The sequence below is a fragment of the Thunnus albacares genome, chromosome 7, assembly GCF_914725855.1.
Source record: "Thunnus albacares chromosome 7, fThuAlb1.1, whole genome shotgun sequence".
In the NCBI taxonomy this organism is placed as follows: domain Eukaryota; kingdom Metazoa; phylum Chordata; class Actinopteri; order Scombriformes; family Scombridae; genus Thunnus; species Thunnus albacares.
Window position 1 is genome coordinate 2,602,244 of NC_058112.1, and position 22,717 is coordinate 2,624,960.

General features: G+C 38.6%; 1 protein-coding gene across 1 annotated transcript in view; it reads right to left on the reverse strand.

The window, feature by feature from the left end:
- LOC122986360 (C-Jun-amino-terminal kinase-interacting protein 1-like) overlaps nt 1–12,717 on the reverse strand; it is a 30,656-nt gene extending 17,939 nt beyond the window's left edge. Inside the window, exons 1-2 of the mRNA XM_044357584.1 lie at nt 12,211–12,717; nt 51–126 (exon numbers count right to left, since the gene is read on the reverse strand). Of these exons, the coding sequence (XP_044213519.1) occupies nt 51–126; nt 12,211–12,282 (148 nt within the window). The 5' untranslated portion in view covers nt 12,283–12,717. The remainder of the gene's footprint in view (nt 1–50; nt 127–12,210) is intronic.
- Between the last annotated feature and the right edge of the window lie 10,000 nt (nt 12,718–22,717).

The following is a 22,717-nucleotide window of genomic DNA, read 5'->3' on the forward strand; positions in this document are numbered from 1 at the left end:
TACATTCTGCCTGTTTTTTTTTTTTTTTCAGACCTATTTAGTGCCCATACCTGTAATGTGTGGGGAGGAAGAGTGGGAGTCCTTCCAGCTGTCCTTCTTGCCTAAAGAGTTGTTGTTGATGGAGTCCTGGTTGGAGTCAATGACACAGAGTGGTAGTGTAAGGACAAAAACCAACACATGACTTAACTGGGTTATCACACACACACACACACACACACACACACACACACACACACACACACACACACACACACACACACACGCACACACACACACACACATTTGTCACACACATACATGCACACACACAGAGGAGGTCTTGTTCACAGTTTAGCCTGAGGTACAGCTAAACCATAAAATCTTGTCCTACTGTAGTGTAGCTCAGAGGATTACAGAAAGCAGAACTGATACACATGGAGGGGCAGGGATCTGCTTTCATCGATTCTCATCCAAACCACATTTTCTTTCTTCCTTCAGGGTCACTGAGGTTCCACCAGATTATTCAAAGACTCCTCTCTGAGGAAACAAATAATGACACTAAAGATTTGAATCTTATAAGCAATTGAATACCTGATTTTTGAAATGTAATTACCACTGAAATTGAAATTGGGATACCAAATTACAGGTGCCTATTATTCAAAATATATATTAAAATTGCTCAAAGTCAATTAGTTCAATTTAGAACAAAGAATCAAGTAACTAAGACATAATGCGAGGCTTCTGCCTATGACCTTGTTAAATCAAAAGTGCAGGGAGATAGGGACTGAATTAGATACTAGCCTTCATCATGGTGAGCATTGGTTTCATAACTATGAGAAAGAAACAACAATGATTTATCTTAACATGTATTATACAAGACACATGTCAAGTTTCCATCACCTATGTTTACTTTAAACAACAAAAAAGAAGGATCTCTGGACATGGTCAATATATTATACATATGTAGTCTCCAATCCCAAACTTGAGTAGATAACTCTCATGACATCATCAGGAAATTTGTGGAGTGCCCCTTTAAAGGGTGTCTAAGTGCACCTCCTCTTCTCTCTAATGTCCTTTCTGTCAGCAGACGCACACATGACCATGTGTCTGTACGTGACTGTATTCTCTAATTAAAGTTTGACATTTTGGGAAATTGTTAATCAAAACCACAGTGAGATTTAGACCAAAGTTGTTAATTCTCAAACTATGCATCCAACCATCTCTTTGAACTTCTTCCCTCAGGAAAAAGAAAGCGATCCATAAAAACCTCCCCCAGCAGACACAGGAACAGAGGCTGTTGCTCTACTAAATAGCTGAACTGTACTGTTATCAAACTGGACTTTACATCTCACATCCCTCATTTAATTCCTGCACTTATTATTTATATTTCATCAAATTTGACTTAACATTGTACATCACATTCATCCTCCACTGATACATAACTTACCTGCTATTATTATACAACTATTATTATTCCAATCAGTAAATAGATTGTAAATGTTAAATTTAATTTTATTATTATTTTGATTATTTCGTCATTTTTTATTGCATCACTTTTGTTCTATTTTTATTCTTCTGTGTTGCATTTGTGGGAGCAAACACCAAGACACATTCTTTGTATGCTGCATAGTTGGCTAATAAACAGATAATGATTCTGATTGTGATGCATGCTGGGAAATCTACTAATATGCTAATTGTATGTCTTTAGAAACTAAATGTAATGAGTTTAGTAAACTCTTAGCTGTACATTATTTTAACTCATCACTTCAAGTCAAAAGACATATGTGTATATTTACATTTAGTTAATGACAAAATATTAGTTGATTCCCCTAAATTCCAGTGTGATGTTTTACAGTGCACTTTACATGCGTTTGCAGTTAAATTACAAAACCCCCTCAGGTTATTAAATGCGATCATTGAAATTTCTCTTTTATCTCAGATAGCATATGGAAGTGGGTCACTTCAGGCAGTGATGCGGCACTGCTGGCCTTCTTCTGGCCCGGATAAAATGGATGTGAGTCTGACATGGCCCACATGTAAAATAGCAAATATGACCTAAATATCCCAAATCACATCTGGGCCTTTTTTGGTAAAGAAGCAGTGCTTTCAGGTATTCTGGATGTGAGCCAGTTCTGGTTTATCTGGTTGTTCTTGGTTGACATGTGGCTTGCTTGTGGCCCAGATCTGGGAAACAATGAAAGTGCTGAAAGTGGGTGTGGGCCAGATCTGGGTCACAGCAATTTTGCTATCTGAGATGTCTTAAAATTGTGAAGACATTTATTCAGAGCATATAGATAAACTCATGAGGCAAAAAGGCAAAAACTATTAATTAGAAATTAGACACCAGTAATGGAAAAGAACATTTATCTCCTACAAAATGATTATAATGATCTGTATCACTGAGTAACTCTTTCATCTATTAATCCACTATGATTTGTGTTCTGTTTCTCATTTATTTACTACATTTGTCTTTAATTTTATTCTATATTCAAGTTACATCTGTCCAACTATCGATCTATATCTATATATAATTATTGGATTGCTGTTACTACATGTAATGAAACAAAGAAGAACAAAGACTCCAGAATCTCTCTCTGATGATGTCATTGCCAGGAAGAGGAAGGAGCATCAACCAGGAAGCGTGTGACGGTCCAGCCTCGACGTCATGGGAACCACACAGAGCGCTGACTCACTTACTGACATCCCATCATACATCTGCTCTCCCTGCTGCACACCCCATTCTGTTACTATGGTTACTCTGAGAGAGAGAGCGAGAGAGTGAGGGAGAGTGTGTGTGTGTGTGTGTGTGTGTGTGTGAGAGAGTGAGAGTCAGAGTCTTTCTATGTAAAGCACATCCCTCTCTGATGACATCTTTACCTTCTTTCATGTCTGACATTTGCAGACAGAATATGCAGACAGAAAAATGATGCAGCCAGTTTGAAGGGAAAAGATTAGTCTGCTGGCTAATTTACCTGATAAGTATCCAAACTTTTTCTGGCCTATAAAAATATCCCAAAATTCTCATGACATCAGGAGATAGAGTTGTTGTTGATAGAGGTTCTCTTGGCAATTTGAGCAGGACACACACTGTGGTACCACCTTTTTAAAATATTCATGTTCTGAGTTTGAGAGGTAGTCATTTTACAGTTATTGGTTTTTTTAAATTATTTGTTTGCTACTGTTCATATTTATTATATTTTATTTTCAATATTTCCTTTGAATACAAAAAAATCCCACTGTTCATCCATTCATTCCACCCTTGACTAGAATAATAAATTGCTGGAACAGCTTTCCCGGATCCTGTGTTTAAATGTGCACCACATCACATGTTCTATGAGCCACCACTATCATTGTAGTTTTTTTCCAATACATACATACTTAGGGATTAAACAAACGCCCTGTATAGCTGTGGCAGATAACAGAGAGCTCATATGAATTGTAAAAGTCATTAATTGTATTAGAGGACACTGACAAGTTGTCGTTTACGTATGACAACTGTGATCCAAGAGGCAAGAGACAATCATTCAGTTAACACAATGTATCAGATAAGGTCAAATGGGAAACAGCCGGAGCTGTCACTTCATCTCTGCGTCACTGTGGAGACTGAGCAGCGGTATAAACCCAGCACACAGTCACAACTCTCACCCTGCACGACACTCAGGTCATTTGTCTGGTGGCTTTGTTCCTCTGTTTCCCTACGCGCAGGTATTACAACTGAGCTTCAACACACAGCTCGACTTAACTACCTGACTGTGAACATGGGAAAAAAAAAAAATCTTGAACTGTCAGTTCTTGGTAAGCACAGTCAGGTCTGGAAGAACAGTTAGTGAGCACAGTTAAATCTACATATATTGATTATACATTTCACAGGACGTTTTACTGAAATGCAAGAGCTGAAAGAGCAAAGGAGACGTTCACCGTATAAAGACAATCAAATCTGGCTACCGCCATTGGAGGGATGGAACTCACACAAATAAATTCATTTTTAATATACAGCTGTGAATGTGTTGACCTGTGTCCCACGGTGGGGGATATGAGCTATAATGTGTAGGTGGTTGATCTGTCGTTTTGTAGTGATTGAAGTCATCATCTTGTGCTTTGGCACTGGAAGGAATCATCATGTCAGGCCAATGAAGGAGACACTGGATTTAACTGAGCTGAGACAGAGAGATGATAATGAGACATGATGATAAGAAGCTCTTAAAAGGAAGAAAGATTAGAGAGAGTGAGCAGGGTATAGAGAAGGTGGAGGACAAGAGACACACACACAGAGAGAGGCAGAGGAAGCCATATAGAGAGATTTTCATGGGTCTGGAATAAAAAAAAAAGGGCTTCTGAATGGTGAATGATAATATACATTTTTAAATGTCTAATTTGACAGTTGCCGTGATGTTCCATGCTTTGATCTAATGATCTAACGTTATGAGCTGCTCAGCTGGCCTCTTGACTGAAAAAGAAGGAGGAAATTAGTTAAATTTAGTGTCACTTCTTTAGAAAAAAAGAACACTCGCGATGTAGCTAACTGAACTGGCTTTTAGCTGTTTATATGGGAGCGGTTGCACTGCACGGTAGTTTTTGATGATATCTTGCTCTTGAGTTTGACTGCAAAAAGAGAAAAGCAAAGTAGAGGCAAGACCTGGACTTAACTTAAGCTTAAATTAGATATAAAGAATTTATATAATTGTTTGTTGTCATGAGGCTTGACTTAGCAGTAGTAATGATGTGTGAAGAGGTCAATTAGGTGGTTGTGGTAGCATATGGATGGTTGCAGGACTAATGACAAGATTAAATCACCTCTGGGTGTTGGGCCAGGTATTTTATCTCTGCTCTTGTGATCCGAATGATGCGGTACAGCAGTGTGTACTTCCGCTGAAAGATTGTGGAGTAGATTTGATGAAATAGAAATAATGATTTTATTTAAAAGAAAATCCACACATTGCAATTTAGAGTGTGTAAACAGTTCGCTAATAGTAATGGGTGAATAGTTGATATAAATAGCTAACAGTAATGGATAAATAGCCAAAATCAATAGGTAAAAGTAATGAATAAACAGTTGAAATTAGTGTGCTAAATGTAATGTATACATGGTTGAAATAGATCGCTAGAAGTATTGTATAAACAGGTGAATCGTTTCTGCCACCAGTAGTTAATATGCAGTTTAACCTTTCAAATTTCATTTCAACATCTCAAATGACCACATTTGGAACATGTTGTCGTTGACTCTGACTGCATGGCTGTGAGGTATGTGTGAGAACCACTGCAGTATAGAGTACACTGCACCTCACTCATCTAACTGCTGCCACCGTTTCCCCAAAGCAAACAGAGGAGCCCTGCTCAGCTAACAGGTAGGTGACAAATTCATCTGTTCAGGAACAGGTTTGACTCAGTTCCTGGCATATAGAAATCTGTCATCCATCCTGTCCAGACACCAGACCCCCTCCCATTCAAAGTGAACTTAAAATGACTTTTGGACAGACATAACAGATCAATGTGGCTGCCTGTAATGCTGAATCTTGCTCTCTTAACTGCAGTAAACAGTGTGGAGACAGCCTGTCCCCCAGAGGCTGCAGAGTGCTGCTTTATTTATTATTAAATTACTTATTTCATAGTGGTTCCCTTCCTAGGCCTCAGCCGTGTGCCCCGTCAGCTGTTGCACCCCCCTCCTTAAACTCACCGCATGCCCCTCAAAGCCCCGTGCCCACCGGGGGGGGGGGGGGGGGGGGGGGGGAATGAGGGAAACATATCAAAAAGTATCACAGCACATTGTACATGTGATGAATGCATCTGTCAAATTCACATCCACCTTTTCACCACATCCATGTTTGCTTCTTTTGTGTCTACAGGGGTTGAATTTTCCAGTGCAGAGCAAAGTCAGTGCAATGCAGCTCAGCAGCCATGTGAATGCACCATTGCTCAAATGCACTTAAAGCTGCTTTACCACCTAGAGATATGACAACTTTGATAAGAATATGAGGTGGATCATCTGTTCAAGCTCACTAAGGTTTCAAGCATCGGAAAGGTGATTTTCATAATGTACTGAAATAAATGGAAACTAATTAATGCCAGCAAAGTAGCTAACAATCTGGAACACTGTTGCATGCTTTAGAAATGCTAAGATTTACATGATCTATAAGGCTAAAACATCCAAAAACATCCCATTAGGCTTCTCAATACAAGTAATACAGAGCAAATCTAGAGAAAACTAATATTTGTATAAAACAAATTATTTGTGCTTTGCTAAATATTGTTTTAAGATTATTAATATCCCTGCTAGTAATTAGCAAACAACTGCATGATTATACCAGTCATGATTATTAATCTGAGCAGTTGTAGAACAATTAACAAAATAGGAAATAAGGAAATAAACATATTCAACCACAGAAACCACAGACACTTCTGTATTTTTATTATGAAATAGTGGATCGTTCTCTTTGCCTGATAATCAGACTGCATTGATTTTTCTTTATTCAGTCTGACATCAAGTTAGTGTTGGCTGATTTCTGTTTGGAGGGGGGTTATTTTGCAGAAACCAATCAGTAAGGATTGACGTATTTGTCTCGTCAACATAATTTAAAAGTAACAGTTGCTAGGAGCACTTAAATTGAATTTAATAACAGTGTCTCTGAAAGTCAACAACAGCCTGTATGGCTGCATCGATCTCATCAATGCTTGTCACTTGACATTCTTAATCCAGCCACAAACAATTCTCTGATCGGTTGGTTGTTTTTCCAACAAGGGAAAGCTGTCAATGAGCACAACACCAGACCTATCTGAATCACTGAGATGTGGGCAGCGATTCAGGGGACTGGAACCAGATCCCAAAATTTCCCTGTTGAAGCTTCTAAAACCTTGTCATATGAAACAATCTAAGAAGGGAACATCAGTTGTTTGAACTGCTTATAACTGAAATAAGCAGTTCAAACAAGCTGTTTCTGAAATCAGCCCCTCGTTCACTGATAATCACTGTTTATTAGACACACAGTAGATTACTCTAGAGTGAGCAGTAGATTCAGACCCTCATGAATCATCATCATTTTGTATAATCACTGACAGGTGTAGTGTTTCACAACTGTAATTTTCACACCTGTTAAGATTTGGTATGGGGAGTGATTTTGGACAGAATAATAGATACATGTCACCTGTGACAACTTTAAAAAGACTCATGAAAGCTTTTGGCATGGAGAAATTTGGACATGAGTCTTTAAATTTCATTTGATGATCAAATGATCAGTGCAACATGTAGATTTGAACACTAATATCTTGCCTATTCATTATAGTTGGACTTGCATCTTTAGAGCAGTCATATTCAACATTAGAACAACACAAAGAGCAGCACACAGAGGCAGATTGATGTCCCTGCCCTCTGACACGCCTGCTAATTTTAGAACTTACAATTAGCTGATTAATTTGCAGCCAAGAGTCAATATCTGCACATACACAAACACACACACACACACACACACACACACACACACACACACACACACACACACACACACACACATGTTTACGCACTCAGACTCGGTGAGAGTCAGGGCTTAAAGTCATTCATGCTAAGTGGTAGTGAGTGTGATCAGTCTAATCCAGGTCCTGTGGCGAGTCCAGCTGGCAGGCAGGACAGGTTGGCGAGGACGCTCTTACAGCAGCCAATCACACCACTGATCACCATACAGGAGGTTTCATTAGTTGATGCTGTGTGCCCGATAACACGTGGACTGTAGACATGATCAGTACTACACTGGCTGTCTGTGGCTCTAAGTCATTTTTTGGGTTTCACAACTAAATATGAATATGTTTGATAAGTAGTAATTACATGTGTAATGTAGTATCATCCTGCTACAGAGTCTTCTTCACCCTGTCCAGTTTAATATTATACATTATACAATGAGCACTCTAATGCAATCCAGTACAACAGCTCTGCCATAAATTCTACTTTTATGAAACTCATACATTCTCACTTTTTGTTGACATTATCAGAAAGGTGATAATTCTACTATATGTTTATTATTGAGGTCATAGTGGGTGCTGGTGGTGTACTGGAGTGCATTATATTGAAAAGTGCCACTCTCATGTATCTCATCTTGACTATTGCCCTGCTGTGTGGTCAAGTGGAGGGAAAAAAGGACTTGAAAAAACTACAACTTGCCCAAAATAAAGCGGCACGCCTTGCTCTTCAGTGGGGAAATAGGTCCAATACCTTACATATGTATAAATGCCTATCATGGCCTATGGTCTCTTTTACTTTTTAGGAACATCTATGTCAACAAAAAACCATATTGTTTGTACAAATTACTTCATTACACGAGTAATAGACATAGCTATTCTACCAGGCAGGTGGTAACGGAGCGTTTTACAGTGACTATGCCTAAATCTAATGCAATGAAGAAAACAGTTATGTACAGAGCTATGTCTATATGGAACTCCTTACCTACAATCATAGAAATAAAAAAAAAAAACAGTTGACTTTCCATCTTAATCATTTTCAGTAAATTATAAAAAATGGTTAATCTGGCTCACTGTGGATAAACTATATTATATTGATTAGTATTGTGCTATGTATCATCATAGTATTATAATAAGATTATTGTGAAATGTGCTAGAGACTATAAAACCTCTATCAGCTGTTGTGTCATGACTGTAGTGTCTTCCACAAGCTATTTTCTAATCAGAGATGGCACTTTTGTTTCTTTTCTTCACCATTTAACCTACGTTTTGTGTTTTTTTTTCTTTATAAGCTTTTTTTTTTCTTTTCATTTCATCTTGATTTGTAATCTATGTATTTTGTGTTCAATGTGGACCTCAGAAAGAGTAGCTGTTGCCTGGTGTAATGGCTAATGGGGATCCTAATAAACTAAACATTAATGTGCTAGATTAGTGCATTAGATTGCACAGGTGTTCCTAATAAAGTGCTTGGTGAAAAAATACATCCATATATTAATGTTAATATCAAATATCGGAGAAAATGGCCTTAAATCATTAGACACTAGCCTACGTGTCCTAACCAATAAGATTCAGACTGAGGACAGTCAGTAGGAATTGTATTGTTCAAGATGCAGTAACGCTATCTTCTCTTCTCTTTATCCTTAGTACAGTGTGGGAAAAGTCCTGCATTACTGCTGAGGTACATACAGTATCCAGGCATTTATCCTACATTGTTCCCCTCTGCTGGAATCACTTCTGGCAGTTCTGTCTGTGAAAATGTGGCACAAAAAGTTGTAGAAGTTGTCAGTATTGGTAATATAGATACATTTTGAAGTAAGTACTACTATATCACAGATGGATTTGTGAAACCTATTTAAGTCAAACCATTCATTCACACACATAGTAAGAAACCCTTTGAAGCAGCAGCATACGGTGAATACCTACAGCCACCCTGAATGTGCCTTTAATCCACTGAGATCAGTCCTCAGTTCTTTACAGCACTGCTACATTAGAGTCAGTAGGCATTCTCAGCACGCAGATCGAAGAGAGATGAAACTAAAGTCACCTCCTATATCTGCCTGTCAGCACATCATCGTCCTATTCCATCTCAGGTTACAGTGGATCATCAACTGTTGAATGATCCTTACTGATAAAACCAAAGAGAGATCTTCACATTATCGCTTTACAGCTAAACTACTACAGTTTTCCTCTCCTCTTGGGATATTTATTTCACATCTGGACTTCGATCTTCACATGATTTAGCTGATCTCATCTCCTCCTGACATTGTGTATTTCAAGTATACATATTAAAATGATCATATGATTGTCTCTTGTAACATTTGTATCCCTTAAAAGACTCTGTTTCTTCAGTCAACATACAAGTTAGCATGTTAGCATATGACACATAATCATAGGTGATCAACAGTATGTCATGCAGTTTACGCAATATGTGTTAGTTAGAAATTGAAAAAAGATCAAGTATTGTTGTTTATTTACGAATTCTGCTTATCAGGACCTTTGTGATTTAACAACACCAGCTCATGGTGTAAAGGTTGCTACCTAAAAAGGAGAAAAGATGACATTAGAAGCTAGAGAAACTTCATGGGAGCTGTAGTTCTTTGTGAAAATTAATGATTGTTTATCTTAAACCAGGTTCAATCACAACATCTTCAAATTACAGTAGCAAGTTCTGCAGTAAGATAGTCATTTATGGCAGAATAGGGATAGTAAATCCCAGAACACATTTAACTGTTTAAGAAGAACCAATAAAAATTGGAGATGGCATTGAGTCACAGAAGCTAGTGGAACAGTGGCTAGCCAAGACATGACATCACAGCTTTGCATGTTATAAAGGACATATTGTTTATTATTAATGGATGTAGACTTGTGAGTTTGATATCAATCTCTAATCACCATGAATAACGACAACAAAAAGCTAACATGATGTTAGCTATCTGATTTCGTTTCGCAGATAAATGTGTTAGCTGGCTAGCTATCTTAGTTAAAAACCTATATCAAGTTAAATCTCAATCTCTTCACAAACCCATGTCAGTTGTCATTAAAATTAACTTATCAAGCCTTGAATCTGCAACAAGCTCTTAACTAGCCATACGGTAGCATAGAGGAACTACAAATTTCTTGAAAAGTTTGTTAAGTTAATCGAAATTTTGAGAAATTGAGTAGAAATTTCAACAGGTATAGTTGAATATTATATATTTCACCCTCAGCACAAAGTAGAAGCAGGTAGGAACAACTGGAAGAGAGAAGGGACAATTTTTTTTCTCATTGAGAATCAAAGTCACGATGTCAAACCAGCCCAGCTTCAGCATTTCTTTCATCTGTGTCTCTAAAAAATTATGTGTGTTTCACAAATGTGTCAAATAGCTTTTCCTACTTGTTCTGGTTTCACTTCGACTCTTCTACAGCGTAAGGTTCCAATAGCCAGTTTGCATTTTGGATCAGGTTCCCAGCAAAATACCTGCATTTGTCATTTTTGCCAGTTAAAATGATAATCATCCCCAGTGGCAGATTGTGTCAGCAGTGGGTGAAGCTAAAGTGAAATGTTTTGCTTTTTGCATTGGGATCTCCAGTATTTGGATCAAGCAGCTTGTGAAAAATAAGCTGTAAAAGTCTACGCCATGATTGCAATATGTTTTTACAACTTCAGTTAGTTGCAAATGTTGAAATTTTACTCAAAACTGGAATCCAGGTTCAATACTATTGAACAACACTAACCTCCCATCTCCTTTTTAAATATCAGACTAAATCTAACCATGTATTCTGCGTTTCCTTATTGCATTATTATTTAGGTCTTGATCGAAAAGAGCAGTCCCAACAAAAATGATTTCAATTGATGCGTCAATGAAACACTCTGTGTGTTGAGTGATTTGGTTGCTGACGCTGAAGGGAAACCCAGGTTAGGGTGAAATGACTCTGCTCTGATCTGAACTGACACAGTAAACAGGATGCAGTTCATTTAAAGGGATATACCACGATACTACTACTGCTGCTACTGCTGGCTCCCTCCAGAGAGCACTCATTACTGAACGCTGCCAAAGGAACCAAGGCTAGCTGTTTCACTATCGTCCTGCATTTTCTAGACTTGTTTTTATGGACATATTCATCGTTTGACTTAGCATTGTTCCCTCCCCTTTCTGTATTCTTATCAGAATATACTGCTAACCCATCTTATGCATAAATGTATTTATTTCATGAGCCTGGAGGATCTTGTGTTAACAGCACAATCAGGGTCAATCCCATCAAAGCCAGTATGTCCTGTCAAAGTGTCCTTGAGCAAGACTCTGAAACCCTAGCTGCTCACCTACTGTTTGTCTGTTGGAAAAAAAAACCAAACAAGTCAGCTGCATGATGTAGAATTATGAATACTTATTCTCTAAATATAGGAATTTGCCAAGAATACTGGCACCAATAAACAAAACAGGAACCTATTTACCGAAGCACTGCAACATATTGCACAGCTACAGATGAACCATTTTCAGAACTGACCCACTGCCAGCACATACACACACACACATACACACACACTCACATACACACATCTAACAGCATACACAAACACAGATACACAGCTATCCAATGCTGTCTCATTCTGAAGACAGGATCCTCCCAGTGCGCACGCACACACACAAACACACACACAGTAACCCATTTATTCAGCTTGATGCCACTGCTGCCTCATTCTAAACACAGGATCCACCCATACACACACACACACACACACACATACTCACACTGTAACCCATTTCCACAGCTCATGTTAAAAACAGCAGACCCTCCCAGTCTCCCTACCTGGGTGCCGGCTTGTGGCAGCTGTGGGAACAGAGCCAGGGTGGTGGGTCTCTTTGGTCGATATTTGTCCATGACAGCACAGGTTGATTCCCCTCTGACAGGCGACAGCTTCCTCCCTCCCTCCTCCTCTTCCTCCTCCTCCTCCTCCTCCTCTTCTTCTCCTTTATTAAGCCGGTTTAGGCGCTCCTCTGCTTGGACAAGGCCTCCCCCACCCTCCTCTACCTCCCTCTCTTCCCCTTCTTCCTCCTCGGTCTCCTCAGCATCGATCAGCTCCAAGCTTGGATTCTGGACACACCCCTTCCACTCCCTCCCTGCTTGATCATTGGCTGGGCATAGTGTCACATCATCATCATCACCATCATCTTCCTGGCAGGAGCAGAGCAGAGAGGAGAGGAGAGGAGAGGCGAGGCAGAGAGACAGAGGGAGGAAGAAAGACAGACAGAGAAATGGGTGGGTGGTGTTGATGAGAGATGGGTAAACGAGGATTGACAGAGAGAAGAAGGCAGGGAGGAGAGAAAGAAAGAGATGCAGAGAGGGAGAGAGAGAGAGAGAGAAAGAGAGAGAGAGGGGGAGGAGAGGAAATCAGCCCAACCAATCAGAGTGAGGCATGACATCATCAGCTCGTCTGCCTGTGGCATATTCTGTAAGGCTAATAAACACTGCCAGTGTGCCTGTGTTGTGTGTGTGTGTGTGTGTCTGTGTCCCAAATAAGATTATACAGTAACAGTGATTCCATGGAGAGACAAAGGCGACAGACCAGTTTGTATTCAACCAGTCAACAAACAGTCAAAAGATCACCCGTCGAACCAAGAACCAGTCACTCACTTCATCCACCAGCCAATTATATTAGCTAACATACCAGTCAATCAGTCAGTCAGTAAGCCAATAAAACAGTCAGATGTTTCACCCAGTGAACCAACAATCCAGTAAGTAATGACATGAGTCAATAAACCAGCCAGCAAACCAGCCATTTAGCCATTCATCCAACTGTCAACCAACAGCCAACAGTTAATCAACAATTATTCAGCCAGCCAGCAACTAACAAACGTGTCAGTCGCTCAGTCATTCCAGTCCATCAGTCTAGCCATTTAGCAAAACAGTCAGTTGGCCAATAAAAGTCACTTCTGGCACCCAGTTAACCAACAAACCATTTTGTCATTAAGTCAAAAAATCAGCCTGCAAACCAGTCATTTAGCCAGTCAACCAAGCAGTTAAATTAACAACATTCAGACATTCAGATAGTTAATCATTTACTCTTTCAGGTCCACAAACCGGTCATTCAACCAGCTAGCACCTAATGAACAAGGCAGTCATTCAACCAATCAACAAACCCCTATTTCAGCCAGCCAGCAAACTTGCCAGTCAAAACCAAGAACCAGTCAGTCACTTGGTCAGCCAGCCAGTTATATTAGCTAACATACCAGTCATTCAGTCAGTAAGTCAATAAAATAGTCAACTGTTTCACTTGGTTAAACAATAATACAGTCAGTCATTAAGTCAGCCAATAAAGCAGCCAGCAAACCAGTCATTCAGCAATTCGTCCAATTAACCAGCCATTCATCTAATATTGCCCAAAAAATTGCCCAGAGTATCCCTAACCCAAGGATAGCAATAAGCAACGCAATATTATGGGCAACTTCTGATGTTAAACAGTACCCTGGGAGTTGCCTCAGCATATTGGATAGATATTTTATTCTAGTTCACTGTTGCTTGTTGCCTGCAGCATTGTCCATAAAACTTCCAAATGTATCACTAACGTTACCCTAAGCTCAACCAATATCAATAATGGAGGGAAGTTTATGCTTTGTTAGCTAAAGCTAGATATTTTGCTATTGCCCTTTGAATATTAAAATAAATTAAATGTCTTTTGAGTCAAATATTTATATTTACAGTACACATTTAAAGTTTGGCTAGTATTTTGGCTAGTCAGAAGCATTAAACATCTTAATTTTGGTTGGTGCATCTCTCCTACCTGGTCATGGTATTGGTCTGTGATCTCAGTGAGTTCAGACAGGTCTTCATCTTCAAATTCATTCAAACTGAAGTCACTGGTCAACCTGAGGAGCATCAATGCACGTAAAAACACAATTTGAAACTAAAAAGAACATTTGACATGACACGAATGAAACAATGCAGACCAATGGACAATGTATTTTTGTGGATTCTGGACTGTGGAAGTTTCTCTACTGGGATGGTGCTGGCTACATGGAAATTCAAAATCTTCTTTCAACACTGCAATCAGTATTAAAATATGCATGGACAGTTTTATTTTAAAACTTTGATCTAAGACTCTGGTGAAGAGTCACAGTGTGTAAGTGTGGACATTCTTTTCATTTTTTTGCTCCTAATCTTAACAATATCAGATTAGTCATAATACAGTAGTTCCAGGTTTGAGGAATGTCAAATTTTCTACCTTTCCACATTCCAAACTAAATAATGCTGCTCAAAACTATGTTTGGTAGATGTGCAGCCCATAAAATCTGATTAAAGAAAGAGATGTGACACTCTCAAGGCCAAAGAAAAAAATGCATTCAAAGATTAAAAGCAGGACTTTCTATTGTGCCATCTTTATCAGATATGCAACACCAAAAAGTCACACTTTTCATTTCTAAAAGAAAAACAGAACAGTTAGAGAACAGTTGCACCTCTTTTTATCTGATCTTACTATTATCCCTTCTAGATTGGGTCACATGTGAACCCAATCTAGAAAGGACAATAGTTAATTCAACAAACATATTTAGATTAAATAAAAATACTAATTGCATGACTGGAAATACTAGTAGTGATATTTGAACATTAAACAGTATGGTTTCCAAGACAGAACTGGTTTCCAGGAATAATAATGTCCTAACTGCAATGTGCTGCCAAGTTACTGCCTGACAGTGTCTGATTCACCAAACCTTGAATCCAAGTCAACTCCACAGTGTTCCTGCAGGTCATGTTTGATTTAAGTTTCTAGTCTTAAGCATCCAGATAATGATGCTAAAGAAGAAAATGAAAATATCAGAATCAGTATACCATTTCTCCCACTGATCCTCCAACTTCTCCCCATTCTCAGCAGGGTCCATCACTAGGAACAGCAGCATGGGCAGGGCAGGTGTGGGGGCACAGCAGCCTCCCTGGATAATGCTAAATATTAAATATTTAATATATATTGAGTTCTCTCTATTTCCTGTCTTTTGGTGACTAGACCCAGTTCTATGTTTGAGCCATTCCTAGGTCTTGCAAGCCAAGCCCTTGGTCTTCTGAAGGTTTCTGTTTCTACTGTATTTAGAGCACTGGGCCCACTTAAATTGCTTTTGCACCTAGTGAAGCTGTTGTCCTGGCAGCGATTACATCTGTTCCTAGATTTTATGTTCACTCAAGCCTATCTGACTCTAGTGAGACCAGGGATTACTGGGACCAACACAAGTCTACCAGAGATTGTTCTTCAATGTGCTGGTCCTGGTTCAACTGTGTCCCTGTTCGCCAACTTCTAGTGTTGGGTGTTTCAGTCAATAGAAGCTACTGCTACAGCTATACTGCTGGTTTACTGGCACAGAATTCCTAGGTCTACTGAAGAGATGGCACTGGGTCTACTGGAGCAGCAGACCTGGGTCAGCTGAAGATGTGGTCCTAAGTCCTGATTCTACTAGAGTAGCAGTCCTTGGTCTACTAAGATCTAGTCCTGGGTCTAATTGTGTTGTGGTCCTGGGTCTACTGAAGAGGTAGTCCTGGGTCTATTGATGTAGCATTCCTGGATCTACTTAAGAAGTGATGCTGGGTCTGACCAAAGTAGTGTTCCTGGGTCTACTGAAGAAGTCATCCTGATTTGACTGAAGTAGCGTCCCTGGGTCTACTGAAGAGGTGGTCCTTGGTCTACCAGTATAGTCTCACGAAGAGCTAATCCTTCTTTCTGATGAAGCAGGGAGGAAAAAAACAATAACAGTCTGATCTGTTGTTAGATGAAAAACTCTCCCTGTGTCGCTGTCCTCAGCACAGTAAGACAGAAGCATGCTTCTCTCTCAGAGACATCTAGTGAATGCCCTTGCTGCCCCTCTCTCTCTCTCTCTGTTTCAAGGATAGGGAGAGCTGCTCATCTAATCGATCAAACAGCCATTAACAACCACTTCCTCTCCTCTCAACACAACAACACTGCACATTTCTCTCTCTCTCTCTTCATTCCCCTTACTGTTGTCTGTGTTAGTTTTGTTCTTATAGTTTCTTTTTTAATTTTATCACTGGGACTCACATCAATAATTACATTCCTTTAGAGGTTCTTTATACATGACTGTCCACAAACAGCCCTGCAAAGTCAAAATACAGTAATATAACTGAGGAAGTTTAGTTACTGAACTTATTACAACAAATGTATTGTTACTCTAGCGTTTATTGTATGTGTGTAATTAGTGCATTTTTAAAATATTAAATCTAAATACTAAACGTGGCATTTACCTTTAAAACACAAAAACAGAGGTTAATGCTGTTTGGACAAATGACTCATTAGGGGACCTGAGAGAAAAAATTATGGGCACCCCATTTCCTCCCAATCTTTGTGCATTGTGTATGTAGCCTTACTTTCAAGTGTCCATCATAGTGAACACAACAGTGTTCATGGCAGTTTCATTACATTTTGCCTGTTGCCCCACATAACCACTACTTTTTTTGCAGGAACACTATCTGTGCCCTCAATTAAGTTTGTGATAATTTAATTAAACAAAATCTATTTAGAAATGTGTATCATTTAAGCATAATATGAACTGAAATAACGGGACCCTTCCATGAGACAGGGCAACAGGATAAGGTAATATTTGTCACTTTATCATTTCAGCGAATATTGTCATTAAGCGGTAGATACTGACATGCAAAAATTGTGCTATAGTGATTTAAAATTATGGACTGTTCCATCAGGATTAAAGGATCATTTTGGTTGTTATTACAACTTGGTCCTTGGTTACACACCAGAAATGTCTGTCTCTAATAATCGCTCATTGCTCAGGAAAACTGAACTACAGTACCTCAAAGGTGAACCTCAAAGTTGGTCTGTAAACTGTGATGGATGTTTACAACAGACAGTTTGAGTGATAATTGATCGATAGCCTTTGTTTTCTACTCCAAATAAGTGAATTACCTTTAAAACAGCTTCACATTGTTAAATTCTTCACTTTTATTTGAATACAGGGAAATGTTGTATCATTAAAACTCACAGACCACTATACTCACCAAAGTATTCTCCTCTATCCCTTACTATCTCTTTATTTCCTATCTTTCATATATTCCTTTTTATCCTTATCTTCTTTCATCCATTTCCCCTCTTATATATCCGTCCATCCAAAGTCTAGTCAGCATCAGCAGGTCTGTGGTATGAAGACCACCCCCCACTCTGGTGCATTAGGACTGCTGGAGCTTGATGATAGGGGGATGTTCAGGCTAATACACAGTAACCATCAAAACCTAACCTGAACAAACAGAGAAAATACATACAACATGTATTTGTTATGAAGATATTAATGTTGAGGATCAGTATGTGTCAAGTTCAGGTTGGTGCACAGTGAAATTTAATTCGAGGTCTATTTTTGGATTCCCATCTGTCCATAAAAATGGCTATTACCAAACACACACACACACACCACCCCCTTCCGTCTCAACACTGTCCTGTTCTGACGGTAATGTATCGAGTAACACTAGAGCACATCAGTCTGCAGAGTCCTGATATCCTTTACAAATCATCAGGGAAGGATGCAGCCACAAAGTCCTGATGGACACCTGAACATTGGATGGACGGATGGATGGATGAATATATGAAAAAATGGAGCACAGGAAGGAGGGAACAATATCAAGAATATGTAACACTGTATTTGAATTTGATGCTTTACAGGCAGGTTATTATCAAAGACAAAATCTAACAAAACGGAATATTATTATTATTGTTATTATTATTTACCTTCATATTAGAATAGTTTTACATGATGATACCTTTACTTATTTACATTTTTAGTGATTTGCCCAGCGACTCTTATTTATATCACTGTAGTCAGTGATCAATATTTGGTCATCTGTTGTTGTTAATCTCTGTTTTTCAGTGATTTTGAATGGTTTCCAACTGTGATGTCTTTATATACAGTCTATGATCTGACTGAATGAGAGAGCAACCACCAGAATGAATGAAATGGTTCAAATGAAATCATTATTACAGCTGCTACTAAGTATTCAAAGTAATTTCAAGTACTCAGTATTTCAAATATTTTATTTTAAAACTTTATATTTAGATAATTATTTCATGGTCTGGTCATGAAATTAATTTATGCAACATGTCATTTGATATATATTTATTCCTAATATATTCAATTCAATTTCATTTATATAGGGCCAAATCACAACAAAAAGTCATCTCAGGGCACTTTTCACATAGAGTAGGTCTAGACAGTACTCTTTAATTTGCAGAGAGAGAGACCCAACAATTCCCCCATGAGCAAGCACTTGGCGACAGCGGTAAGGAAAAACTCCCCCTTAACGGGAAGAAACCTCAAGCAGAACCTGGCTCTTGGTGGGCGGCCATCTGCTTTGATTGGTTGGGTTGAGAGAGAAAGAAAGAAGGAGGGGGGCACAGAGAAGTACAACAACAACAACAATAGATAGATAATATATGTATCACTTATTTATTTTGCTGTCTCTTTATTTATATAATATTGTCACATCTTGCATTCCTTAAGCTTGAAGCTTCTGTACTGTTGTTTTACTGTTGACTATTGGCTAACCTTTATGTAGCTTTATGCTGAGGAGACATTTGGTCATATTGTTACTGATAACAAAGAAGACTGTTAAAAGATGTTAAAAGACACAAAATGACTGTGTGGACACATTATGGATTTTGGCCTCCGTCACTTACATTGAAATCACATTTGAAGGGGATCTTTTAATAGCCAGTGTGAACAGGATGAATGATTACAGCGAGGAAAACCTCTTTCACTGTTCATATGGACATCTGACTGTTGTTTTAGGACACACTTGAAAAATTGCGAAGCTATCCTTTAAGTTCTATAGCAGAGGCCATTAAAACCATTATTTTTATTTTTATTTTTACACCTGACAGAAGCCAACACGAAACAAAAATAAAAAAAGAGAGAGAAACCCACTTACCAGGAACAGATGCCATAGCTTTGAGAGCCTTCACACAAGACGTGTACCTCACCTGTGTGACTTAGGACATTGGGGCACTGCCCATTGGCTGATGACACTTGCATCAGCCTGCGCTCATGCAAATAAAATTGGGGGGGGGGGGGGGTGATGGGTATCCTAAATACACAAGGAACATACAGCACTTCCCACATCTCATTAATTGAATCTCTAAAAGTTAGGGATCTGGTAATGTAGCACAAACACAAAGCACACCATGAACTTCTGTCAATCACAATTCCATCAGCAATTTTAATGAAAATAAACTCTTTTTGTACAATACAAAACAAATAAATAGCCATGTAGCCCACAGTTCTCAGACAGACCTCCAGCCCTGCAGAGCATCATACTGTTGTTAGTTGGAATGTACAGCAAAATACAAGCGTCTAATGTGGGCTTGTGTTGTGTTCAGGATTAGTGGGAATTGTGATCTTTTCTGATCTGAGGAGAGGCTGAACCGGGGGGTCAAACGCAAGCTCAGTCAGCAAGTCATTTCAGGTTTCATGAGGTTCTTTTACCTTTGAGGATGCAAACTTCAGAGTTCCCGCTTATCTTGAACACTAACAGTATGACAGTTGCCCGGGCTGTGAGGTTTGTCTCTTAACAATCTATGATCCCTCTCCTGGGAAACTCCGACCCATCCACGCAACACTAAGGGGGTTTCACAAAGCCAGGCAGAACTGTTACTAAAGGTTGAGTTAAAAAAGAAGAAGACATATGCACGTATAAAATCATATTTCTGTCTTTTCTTGGCATCTGTTTTTGGTTTGAAGTGAGTCAAAGGTTGAGGTGAAAACAAAGTTGTGAGGATGAAATTGCCTCACTGATTGTCACTTTGAAAAACACTCTGATCTTAATTCGATTATTTGAAAACTTTCAAAGTAAAACCTGGGTCTACTCCAGAATTAATCTAACTGAGTTGGTTTGATTCCATGTTTTGAAACTTGATGGGAATTCCACTGAGCAATTTCTTGTGTTCCAAAAGTATAAAGTCACTATAATCCATTGCCAGCCAATGTTTCTATTTAATTTAATGTTATTAGAAAATAAATATTGCTGAATTAAAACAATTTTATCTCAATTTACTCAACATGAATCATTAAATGGCATCGGAAAGTTAATCTGTAGAACTTCTGAAATGACTTTTGGGGATTCAGAAGGTAAACTGGACTGGTCATGCTGAAACAATTAGTCAATGACTCAATAGGTTCATCAACAGAAAATTAATCTGCAACTGTTTTGATAACTAAATAATTGTTTAGGTCATTTTTCAAGCAATAATGCCCCCCAAAAAGTTACTGATTCCAGCTTTTCTCTTTTTATATAATAGTAAACTGAATATCTTTGTTTTTTTGACTGTTGTTTGGACATTGAAGTGATCACCTTTGACTCTGAGAAATAGTAATGTGCATATTTCACTATTTTCTGACATCTTACAGAAAAAATCATTTGTCGATGAATTGAAAAAATAATCAGCAGATTAAGCATTTATGAAAGTAGAATATTTACCACAAGCTTATCAATTTAACAGTTTTTTGCTGTATCTACTGCCCTCTAGTGGATGCTTTTGGTAAGAAACATCCAGGCAGAAACGAGCCTTTGTGAGACCCCCCTTAATCAGACCATTAGTAAAACAGACAGGTTATGGTTTTACATATTTTATATACAACTCTGATAAATATATGGGGAGAACAACACGCCAGTTTTTTCTCTACATTCATTCCACAAAAGCAGCATTTTCAATTGCCACAGACAAAATATGGCAAATGCAAAAATTTCAGTCTGGTGGACTCTTCTTCATTATCCCCCTGTGTCACATCTACAGTATCTCAATTCATTTGCCTCATATATATGTTCAGATACAAACATGTATATGAAAATGTTCAGATAAAGGCTCTTGCCTTGGCTTCTTCATTTACATTGTTTCAATTAGCAATTTAGTAGACCTTTGTAGATGTGTGATCCTCAAACAGACAGGGGTTTTGTGATTTAGGGCGTTGGACTATAAAAATGTTTCACTAATTATCACCATTGCTGCTTGCAAAAATATCAGATAATTTCCAAAAACATTCATATTGGGCATTTACATATTAACATGTACAGTTTCGACTGTGTTCTCTAGTGTTTCTTTGTGTTGTAACATGGTTAAATCAAGGGAACGTCTAACAAAATCATCAGGGTCACATGAACAAAAATATCCTCTATTTCCTCGAGGTCAGACATCAACAAGAGCATTCTCCCATCTGAATATAAATGAGTGCCTCCTAAAGCTGTACATTGAAGGGAGCTACAACATAAAGTGAATTTTAATACAGTTCACTGAAGGTAAGTAAATCTGTCTGAAGCTCTAGCAGTGCTCCTGCCTGCCTCAAAATCAAGGCAATAGTCCGTTTTTGGCCTGATCATGGTCTAGACTGACCTGGTTTAGTCCATCACTCTGGGACTCTGTTGTCACCCACAACATATTCAAAGTCATAAACCACAGGTATACAAAATCGTTACTGCAAAATGTCAAAATACACTGCTTTATCAAATGACTTTCTGAGGAGTTTTCTTCCCTAGAACAAAGAGCAACAGATGACAGCGAGAGTCTGGTGTAGAGACAGGACAGTGTGTTTTGGCAGGTGACATTAAGGCTCCTGTTGTACCTTGTTTCTATGGAGGTGATATTTGTAGAAGCAGGAGGACAAGCAGAGATGTGCTACTGCTGACAGCCACACTATGTTGTATAGATTCAACGTGGATATGGTGTGTAAGAGCTGCAGTGCATTATGTTGCTCCTTATTAGCTGTGTGTGTGTGTGTGTGTTAGTAGTGTAGCGGAACCCCCACAGTTCGGTGCACATGTGAATCTCTGTAGCTACAAGTCATGGACAGACAGCGTGTCGCTAACAGGGATTCTGAAGAACAACAACTAAACCAGCATCTAACGGGTCCAAAGTGACATCTGCAGGTATGTTTACATGCTGTTTAAGGGGCTGCAGCTGCAGCCAATTAGCTATCTAGCTGCTAACTGACGTTAGCGGTGCACTTTTCACCGGTGAATGTTTGTTTGGTGGCTCGTTCAACAAACTAAGCTGCAGGACAAGATGTGTGTTTATGTTTCTAAGTTATCATCAAGTTTTGATGATGTGGACACAGACTGTTGTTTCATTCACTACCATGTTTAAAAGAGGAAGGTATCAGGCCTCATATTGCACTTTAATTTAACAATTGAGTATTGAATATTTTATATATTTTAAGATTTTATTTAAACATTGGACATCTTGAATGTTGTTTTCATTTAAGACCATGGACAAAAGTTCCTTTCTTTAAGTGTTATACAGAATAAATGGAAAACAAAGTTATATTTG